This window comes from Hipposideros armiger, unplaced genomic scaffold (genome assembly GCF_001890085.2).
Source record: "Hipposideros armiger isolate ML-2016 unplaced genomic scaffold, ASM189008v1 scaffold_1377, whole genome shotgun sequence".
Lineage (NCBI taxonomy): Eukaryota > Metazoa > Chordata > Mammalia > Chiroptera > Hipposideridae > Hipposideros > Hipposideros armiger.
In genome coordinates, this window is record NW_017732727.1 from 114,202 (window position 1) to 124,581 (window position 10,380).

A 10,380-nucleotide genomic window follows, 5' to 3' on the forward strand; every position below is an offset into this window, starting at 1 on the left:
CTCACTGTATCAGGCCCCAAGGCTCTGGGTGTGAGGACCAAAGGAATCAGTTCTGATTTTATCTCCAGGGCCCCAGGTCAAGTCCTTGATTTACAGATAACCAAGTGAGAGGCAGGGTAAAGACTGGGGTGGCTGGCCTCCACCTCCTACCTTATACTCCCAGGCAACATCCTCCATGGGCACAACATTGTGGGCCTTATGCTCAGGGGACTGGCGGCAGGCCTCACACGTGATCAGGCCATCTTCTTTGCAGAACATCTTTAGCTGTTCTCCATGGAGCTCACACACATCACCTTTCAGCCCCATTCCTGGGTGCAGCCCTAGCAGACGGACTTTTTCTACCACATTGGCCAGCTGCCAATTAGGCCGCAGGTTTCTTGGTTGGACAGGAGCCCGGCAGAGGGGACATGTGTAACCCCAGTTCTGGGATTCCCCTGGGACCTCCCAGAGTCCGGAGAGACAGCCTTGGCAGAAGCTGTGACCACAGTCAATGCTCACGGGCTCCCGCAGGAAGGTCATGCAGATGGGACAGGCCACTTCCTCCACAACGGCTTCCACCAGTGCTGCGGGATTCATGGCTCCTTCTCACACCCTCCTCAGAACATGAACAAAACCGGGCAGAGGTAGTGAAGGCTGAGAAGAAAAGAACAACAAATAAGGGGAACAGGCAACAGAGGGGCAGAGGGATCAGTAAAAAGGATAATTAGTGAGTGGAAAAAACCAAGTTCCCTTTTGATTCTTCCTTGGTCCTTTACTGACCTTGTTGAATAAGCACTGGCCTTCCCAACTGAAGTTCTGACTGGGCCACATTACTCACACCACAGAGGGACATCTAACGATGCCTAACTGAGTGGATGTTGTGAGTTCCACTTTCATTCATTTGGTCATCTCTGACCCTCCTCTGGGTTTGCTCACCTGACCATTCCCATGTCACCTCAATCATACTCCCCAAATCAGCACTGTTGCTCTTGAACTTGGGTAAGCTCACATAAAACAGGGTATTTCAGTGTCTAAAAGGAGGCCAGAAATAGCCCCCAGTCTCACTCTTTGGTATGTTTGTATGTATACTGACATACTTCAAGGGGCAAAAAAGGTACTCTGCCAGGAACCCATTGCCTATATGCTCAATTGGTTTTCTTGTGTTGCACACTCAAGTGTAAAATACAAGAGAAGCAGCCATCATTTCTCAGCATTCTGTAAACCTCTGCCCACTTCTCCAGCACCAACATTCACTAAGATGCCAAGACTCTCTCCTCGGCCTTCAGTGATATGTTAGAAGCAGAGATGAAACAACACCCCTTGGAAGATAAAAGCAAGGGTCACCTGATACTAATCAAACCCATGCGATGAAGTTACTACCTCAACAAGAAACCTGAAATTTCTGCCAGGGTCACATGTGGGTATGGAACTTACATGGTCAATGGTAGGTTCTTGGCACAGTTGGCAATATTTATTTGTTCCCTTTGCAAGTTTGTGTTACTAGCTAGAGCCTGTAAAGGGGAAAGCCATGTTGGTCTTAGTCACTGCTGTATCCTCAGCACCTAAACTGTGCCTGTCATGCAATTATTGCTGAATAAATATCTGTTGAAAAAATAAACCAGCTAGATATAGGAAATAGTTCTAACCCCAAAATGCTTTTATGATTTGAGACAACTGAGAGCATATTATACATTAATAATAATAGCAAGCACTCCTTGAGCACTTACACTACGTGCCAGGCACTATTCTGAGCATTTTACATGGATTAGCTTAGTTCAGTTCACAACCCTAAGTAGAAACCATTATTCTGCTGTTCTCATTTTATAGATGCTTGATCCTGGGCTCCACCACTCTATCTTGGGCAAATTACTAACCTCTCCAGCTTCAAGTAATAATAAAAATTCAAGCAGACAGATAAAACACTGTGGTTTTGGGTAGTCCAGTACGTCTTCCTGAACAAACTGGAACAGTAAGTAGATTTTGCAGGATTCTCTGTTATAGGCCAGCAGCAGCTTCTGCCTTGTCACTGGCCTCCCTGCCTCCTGCTTTTCCCTGTCCCACTATCACTATCAAACTGTGGGATCCAGTATCCTAAAACCTAGTTTTGTCACTAATCTACTGAAGAGTCTATCCTGGTTCCCCAGCACCCAGTCCAATTGGAAACTCTCATTCTTCACCTTTGAAACAGCACCTGTGCCCAGTCAAGCAAACAGAGAAACTTCCACACTTTCCTGCAGACCCCATGTCTATTCATTCTGCCTCACTTGCGTTCCTGATGTTCTCCCAGCTTGAAATGACTGCTCTGTGATCCTGCTCTTAACATCATTTGACATGCTTGTGTTTATTGTCTTGCTTCCCACACGAGAATTTTCAAGAGGATAGTGACATCATCAATTTTGTTCGCAATTATATCCCCAACACCAAGAACAGAGCCTCCATTAGTTTTTGAATATATGAGAATTAAATGTAACTGTTGAGGTCCAGGTGATAGTAGTCTGGAAGTGGAAGAGTTACCATCTAAAGCCGACACAATACAGGTTGATTGGTATCTATGATTTAAAGCTGCGAAGATCAACACAAGAATAAAAATAGAAATAGAAAATTGGTGGCAGTAGGGAAGTGAGGTAAAGAAATATCAAAATGATAAATCAAGAAATGCAGTGTAAGCATATTATTTAGATTTAGTAGGGTCATAAAAAGATCTAAACGTATAAAAGTTAAAAGTGGTGGCCTCTGTGAAAGAGATTTAGGGTGGGTAGCTCTTGCTGTTAGATATAAGACGTCATTCATTGTTTTATTTTTTATTATACATAAATTACTTGGACAAAACTTTAATTATTAATTATTTAATTGCTTCCGAATTGACTTTGGCAAGGTGGGGAGCCAGTGTGGGAAAGACATTTGAGTGGAGGGGGCGGAGCTTAGAAAAGACTCCAGATGTGGGGCCAGATGGGGAGGACGAGGGAAGGCGGGGATCTCCGGGGTTCGGAAGCAGAGGGGGATGGTAACCTCCTAGAAACAGAGCGCGGGGCAGGGCCCCGGGGCAGAGGGCGGGTGGGGGCAGAGTGAAGTGGCTCTGCAAGACCTCTGACCTCAGAAGAGGCACAGCTGTCTACCCACCTCCTTCCTTAGTCCGCACTAGCGCCCTACGGCGAAAGCCGAAAGTGGAGACGCCCGATTGCCACTGCCGAATATCCGCAGCGTCAGGAGACGCTGGCCCGGCCAGCGCAGCACTTACCTCCGGGAGATGAAGGCCCCGGCAGCGACCGGCTCCTAGGCCTCTCCCGCAGTTTCCAGACCCCGCCCACAGGAGCCAATGAGCTGCGGTCAGGGCCGGCGCCGGCATCCGCCCAGCGGCATCTTTGTGGGAGCAGCCAATCACAGACAGGAATCTGGACAACCCCTGCCAATCGGAGGAGGGGACGAGGGCTCTGCCCAGCTCTCGGCGTGCCAGTGTGTTTCTCTGCTGCGTGGGCTTTACTGGCTCTTTCTCTAGCTCAGAACCCCTGAAACTGAAAAGACGGCCCAGGAGTCAGTCCCAGGACGGGTCGAAGGGTTGAGGCTCCCAACTGAGGCTGCACAGGCCCTGCATTATTAGAGGCCCAGCTGGCTCTTGATCCAAGGAACCACTTCTGTCTCCCACTTCCGCTCTGGCTCATCAGTGAGTCTACAGTGCGAACCTTGTTCCTTCTGGGTAACGGCTCTGGACCTAATGCTGTTTGCCAGTTTTCCACGTTAAACTTACCAGCCTCTGAGATCAGCCGCGTCTAGTTATGTGACCCAATTTAGTGCAGGGCTGGGGGCGCTGCAGTTTCCAGCAAGATGAGCGACCTCACCTGGCCGCAGGCTGCAGATACTGGTTTCACATAAAAAAACCCTCCTGAGTTTTCCTGGCAAACTTATCCTTTCGTACTTCAGCAGGCACCTTTTCATCACTATCGCCACAATGGCACCTTAAAGTTAAAAGCAGATATTGGGAACTGGTGGAATAGATGTGGAGTCCCTGGTTACAAAATGTCATAATTATTATTTTTTTTAACAATTAGTGCCCCTTCCTCCCTCAGATACAGACATACACACACACTTCAAGTGCTTCTTAAAGGCAGTGATTTGAGTTTTTCTTTGGACTCCCTGCACCCTGTCCTTTTCCTGGTACTTAGGTGTTTACTGAATAAGCAAATAAAGGCACATCCTGTCCACATGGAAAATAGCCAGGAAATCCTCCAGTTGAAGCTCATTTCCAAATGATTTTATTGTTTGGACTTATACTCTAGATCCTCACGCCAATGCCAGCGTTCAGGCCATGGTTGAAAATCTGAAGGGTGAGGCCCAGAAGATTCCTGAAACAAATGGGGCCATGAGCAAGAAAAGAAGAAAAGAGGCAATTCAGGTCGGAGCTGGATCCTCTGTCTCACCTGGATCTGGAGAAATGGCTGCCCTAACAGAATAGGGAGTGGACTAATTGAAACAAGCCACTATAAATATTTATTGTGCATCAACTTTTTGGAACACTTTGTGCTGGGTGCTGGGATTACAACTATGGGTCACACAGTCCCTCTTAAGGAGCTCAAGATTGAGTTGGTTATACTTCTCTGGAGCTTCTGTGAAGTTAAAACAGTTAATGAGGAGATCGTTTTCATTTGTAACTTAAAATTATCCTTAACCATGATGGACTCTCAAGGCCCTGGCAAAAGGGGCCCCTTGTTTTAGAGTTGCTGGGGGTGGAGGCTTGTGTTCATGAGGGGAAGGCTGGACAGAGAACTTTTGAAGACTGATTAGCTCGCCCCCCAGGCAGAGAAGCTCTCCTTCACAGCCTCTTTCAGGGTGCCTTGTTTGCTCTGAGAGGTAGATAGATGTGTCCAGGGGATGCTCTGTCTTTGGTAATTTCCATGACTGTAACTGCAGACCTCAACACTCTGCCTGAATCCAAGACAGACCAGGACAACAAGGTGAATGGCTAGCTGCCAGATGGTATCTCTCTGTGCTTTGGGACAGGAATGGCACCAAAGGAGAAGCAAGACTGAGAACTGATTGGGGGGCAGGGAAGGAGGTGCAGGCATTGAGGAAGTAGGGATAAGGAAGGGGTAAGGTGCCGATACANATGTTTTCATATTTTTTTGGGTAGATACCCAGGAGAGGGATTGCTGGGTTATATGGTAATTCTATTCTTAATTTTTTGAGGAACCTCCATACTGCTTTCCATAGCAGCTGCACCAGTCTACATTCTCACTAACAATGTATGAGGCTTCCTTTTTTCCTGGAACTCTTATAATCACTAGTTTTGATGTGGTCTGTATTGGAATGGCCTGCTTTGCCATTGCCTATTTTTGCACAGTTGAAGTCAGCATGTCCTGTGTTGTGAATTTAAAACCTACAGTTGTGAAATTAATCAGTAAAACTAAGGAAAAACCAACAAAAATTCACTGTATTTATAGATATGTTTTTTTAACTTATTTAAATATGGAAGGTATTTAGTTTCACATCCAAGTTGTTCTCTAACTCTCTAAAATGTTCTTTCACTATTTTTGCCCTTAAGAGAGAAACCAGATGCCATTGTTCTTATATGGCTGGTCTTGGGGGTAGGGGAGGGTTAAGGAAATCACAGCCTCCTTCTTCAGCCCGAGGCCAGGCAGAGGCATGGTCCCATGGGACTCCTGTTATGAGTTAGCTAGACATAGGACCCAGAGCCTGGGGACAAAGGAGATGTGCACCAGAGCTTTAGGGAATCACAAATGGGTCCATTAGGATCCAGTCTCAGCAAGGACCCACATCGGCGCTAGCAATGGAAAGAAGGTAGGGGACAGAGAAAGCTTCAGGAATGCGATGAGCTGGTAGTTAATCACGGGGTCTCCCTGAAAGCTTATTCTGCCTTTCCTCTGGCTGAGTGTGACGAGCCTCTGAAGAAACTTGGAGAAAAGCTCCTCACAAAAGATATGGTCACACAAAAGAGTTTCTTCCAGCCTTTCCTCACTGATTCCCCCTGTAGAACTTCATGTTGGGAGCTGGCGCAGGACCCACCTGGGGAGGACTCTCGGGATGCCCTCTACCCACTGTCCTCCCTTCCGCATCCCCCCAGGCACACCTTCCCAGGACACAGAAGCCAAGAAGAACACCAGACCCACAGCTGGCTGCTAGGGGATACCTGCTGATAGACCCTCTGGGCAGCACCCCACCCACAAGCAGGGAGAAGAGAAGGAGGAGGAGCAGATAAGACAGAATAAATAAATAACCCTGACCAAAGAGGTCCAAAGGAGGGGGCGGAGGCAGAGAGAGCTGCACCGCAGTACAGCCTCCCAGACCTCTTCAGGAAGAGTACTAGAGAAAAGGGCACACGTTCCTGCAGTGCAGTTGAGGTGAGTTCAGGAGACCTGGGGGTATATCCAAGAATGTGTAGCTAGGGGTCTCCCATTAGACCTGCTGAGTGAATGAGAAACCAGGCTGTGAAGAACCAGAAGTATAGGCGTGGGGCCGGTGGGTATTGAAGGAGGCTCCTGACTCAAAGGACAGAGAGCCTTAGCAATTTCTATGTTTGTGTGGTGAAAGGAAGCGTGGGTGGTGTTAGATGCTGCCTATGGGTAGTTTCCAAGCAATTTCCCATTGATCAGTTTACTGGTGTGCCCATCTTGAGCCTGGCAGGAGTTAGCCTAAATGAAGGTGAAGGGGAGCAGAGAACAGATGGGGTTGGGACTGGGCTAGAGCTGGATGGGGGTTCGGTGTGTGAACAAGGCCATTCCCAGGTCATTAGTGTGATCAAAGCTCAGTTTGTGTTTAGGGGTTAGACTATAGCTCTGTCTGGGGTGTGGACTCTGATTTTTTGAGATCCAGGCTCATCGGAGACTCTGTAGCAGGAGTCAGGCTGTGGTTGAGACTGAAACTTAGCAGTCTTCCTGGGGCCTGATCCTGACCCAGTCTGTGCCTAGGATCAGGGTTCAGTCTTTAGTCCATTTAAAAAGTGGATTAGTGTCTACACTGCAACTTCCCATGCCTTGCACACTTTACCCCAGCACTCTGAATCACTTGCAGCCTTCCAAACAAGGTATGTTCTCTTCTGTCTGATCTTTGCATTTGTGAGAGTGCACTTTTAAAAACAAATTAGATTGGGGGAAGGTTATCGCTTTGTAAGGGGTGTAAATGTCTAACTGTAATGTTTCTTTGTACACCAAAAATAATAAAAAATTAACAATTAAACAAAACAGACACACACACACACACACACACACACACACACACACACANGGAGGGAAACAAAGAGGTTGACCATTCTATACAAAGCCAGCTTCTGAGCAAATGCTTGAAAGTTGGTATAAGGAAAGAGGGCTTTCATTTAAGGAACTGAAAGAATGCCAGTGCAGGACCATATTGAGGGACAGTTAAAGTGTCATGAGATGGGGCTAAGGAAATATTACCAGCAAGTTCATATCATCAGGGCCTCCTAAACCAAGAATTTGAGTATATTCTTGGTGAGAGTTCTCCATGATTAGTTGGACAATTTAACACTGTTTATGTTGATTGATTTTTCCTTCTTTGTTGTAAAAATATTGAAACAAAGATATAGGGATAACTATTATTTTAAAAGTCATACCATGGTCTAACTTGCTCAGTATTCTTATTACTATAACAAGTGAAAAAATGCTTGAAAAGTTCCTGTGAAAAATATCCATTTAAAATTTGTGCCAGCTTGGTACTTGATGTTACTGCTGAAAATTCAATGGACCTGCCCATTAAACATGTCTCAACTGAAGTAATAGAATTGTGAGTTATGAGTGAACATCAACAAAAGGACCAATAATTTCTACATTAAGAGTGACTCAAAGAGGATTCTGTAGACCTCCCTTTTTAAATATACACATCAGTGTCCCATCTTCGTACAAAAATAGGAGGATAAGATCTGCAAAGTATGAAAAATAATTCATTTCATAATGTCAAATTCTTTAAGTGAAACAAAGGTAAAAGAGTAAAGTGGTTCCACCAAGATTATGAGTCAGGAAAGATCTTCCTAAGTAAGGATGTTTAAACAGGCACCTGAAGGCTAAGAATTAATCAGAATAGCTGTAGGATGAGTGTTCTTACTGTGGGGAAAATGTGTGAAAGCTGAAAGGTAAGAGAAAGCATGATAAATTGAAGTTGTGGGATAACTTTGGTATGTTAGGGACTTAATATGCAAAAAGAGAGGTAGAATAGCTGGAGATAGGGATGGAGAGATACACTGAGATGGCTCATAGAGGCCTTATGAGCTGGGTTGAGGAGTATGAACTTCAATTTTTCATTCTAAAGTCACTGGGAAGATGCTACATACTGGTTCGTGTTTGGAAGATCACGCTGGCTGCAGTGTGGACATTGAATTGGTAGGAAAAATCTTCAGTGATGCAGACCAGTGAACAAATTATTCTGATGGTCTAGGCAAGAGATGATCTTGGCTTGGGCTGGAGTAAAGACAAAGGAGAGGAGCAAAATAATCTGATTCACAAGATAGCCAGTTGGTAAAATAAAGAGAACTTGGTGACTGCTTGGATGTGATTGGAGAGGGAGGTGAGAGAGAGGGAGGGAGAAGGCAGAGATGATGGCTTCTAGGTTTCTGGGTTGGGCAACAGAGTCATTTCTGTGATAGGGAACAGAAAACATAGATTGGGGCATAGGCTGGGGATCAGAGATAGTGATCTTAGTTGGAGGTGTTGAGTTTGGGGTGACTTAGGGACATCTAATGGTGACGTCCTATAGCTATTTCCAAGTCTGCAGTTTAGGATATTGGTCTGGCCTGTTTGGATGATAGAAGCTATGGGAGATATTGCTCCCACTCTACTCGTGGTTACTATGTAGAGGGGGAAACACAGAAGGTCTACCAGGGTTATAGCCTTGAAGAACTCCACCAGTAATGTGAGAAGTAAAGGACAGAGAGCCTCTTAACTAACTCTATCCTGTTGACATTTACTTGTGTTTAATCTCTTCTAGTTCCAAAATGCACATTTAAAAATGTTCCTTAGAGCTATCAATTCTTCATGTATTGCCAATTTCATTCCTTCTCTTTATGTACAAATTTATTAAAAGAGTTATCTACCTCCACCTTTTCTGTTTCTTCCCAACACACTCCTCACTCTGCTGCATTCAAGATTCTATTCCCACCAGTCCACCTCAACAGTTCTTCCAAGGTAACCAGTGGCCTTCCATTTTCAGTCTGTATACTTACTGCTTGATCTCTCAGCAGCCTTCTGCACTACTGTCCACTCTTCCTTTCCAACGTATTTTCTTCCTCTGGCTTTTGTAGCACCATCTCAACTGGGTTTCCTACTTCACTGGCTCTTCCAGTTGCTTTGAATAATAATAATAATGAACACAAACATTCACTGGAGAGTTGCCAGTATCTCCTTTTATTTTTCACATCAAACTAAGGCTAAGTAAGAATGGTCATGCCATTAGTAAGTAGTGTGACTCGAATTTGGACTCCAATCTGGTTCTACATAGACCCCACGTTTCAACAGCCACTCCACACTGTCTCATTTCTTGGGGGTGGGGGTGGAGTGGGCAGAAGAGCTATAATTAGTGGCTCAAGGAAGAAAGGGTTGGATTGAGAGGGAGGGAGAGCTAAGGGGCAGCACAGTGCTGTGGAACGAATTGATTCAATGTCAGTTAAGTCCTTGGTCCTTGAAGAGTCATCAGATCTACTGCCCAGCCACGCGACTGCAACTCCCCGAGGCTACCACAAGGGGGCAGCATCAAGAAGCGAGAGGCTGGCTGAGCACAGCTCTGGAGCCCCTTGGATAGAGCATTCTGAGCGTGAGGACGAGTATCCCTGTCTGTGTGCTTTGTGCCCACGGCTCCATTCCAGTAGCTCCTCTCTTGTAGCGCGGGTTATTCCTCTCCTCTCCGTCCCAAGGCACTTGCCTTCTTTCTAGTCTCCTGAGCTGGCCTTAGGATAGTAACAGAGCGCTGCCCCTTTGAGGAGAAGTCAGGGCTCGGCTTTCCTTGGGCGCCTGAGCAGAACGTTTCTCCCAGGGAGCCCAGAGCAATTCACTCTTCATCATCCCTCACACTCCCTAAGGCCCAGAAAAGCTATGTATGGGCGGTGGCCTTGGGCGGAGGTATTTTCTGTGAGTGCACCAGCCTCAGCCCAGGGAGAGGAGGCTAAGGGAGACCAGGTAGGGAGGCACATTGCTGGAGGGAGCCAGGCATTTTCTCAGACAGCCTGATTGCATGGAAGAGGCCTCTGCCTGCGCACACACCTCCCAGATTACAGAGGCCTGAATCCCAGACCTTGTTTAGTGACCTACCCAAAGAGAAATTTTGTCAAAGCATTGTGAGACCTGTTCCGAACTTTGGATTCCTCAGTTCCAGCCTCCTACCTTTCATTGAAGAAATAAGGCAAGGGTGATACCTCCCGTTTTGTTCTTATTTCTCAGGATTGCC

At 46.1% G+C, this 10,380-nt stretch overlaps 1 protein-coding gene across 1 annotated transcript in view; it reads right to left on the bottom strand.

Moving 5' to 3' along the window:
- The window catches only part of TRIM68 (tripartite motif containing 68), a 10,013-nt gene extending 6,716 nt beyond the window's left edge, over positions 1–3,297 (bottom strand). The window contains exons 1-2 of the mRNA XM_019633710.1: positions 3,218–3,297; positions 151–633 (exon numbers count right to left, since the gene is read on the bottom strand). Of these exons, the coding sequence (XP_019489255.1) occupies positions 151–576 (426 nt within the window). The 5' untranslated portion in view covers positions 577–633; positions 3,218–3,297. The remainder of the gene's footprint in view (positions 1–150; positions 634–3,217) is intronic.
- Positions 3,298–10,380: the final 7,083 nt, after the last annotated feature.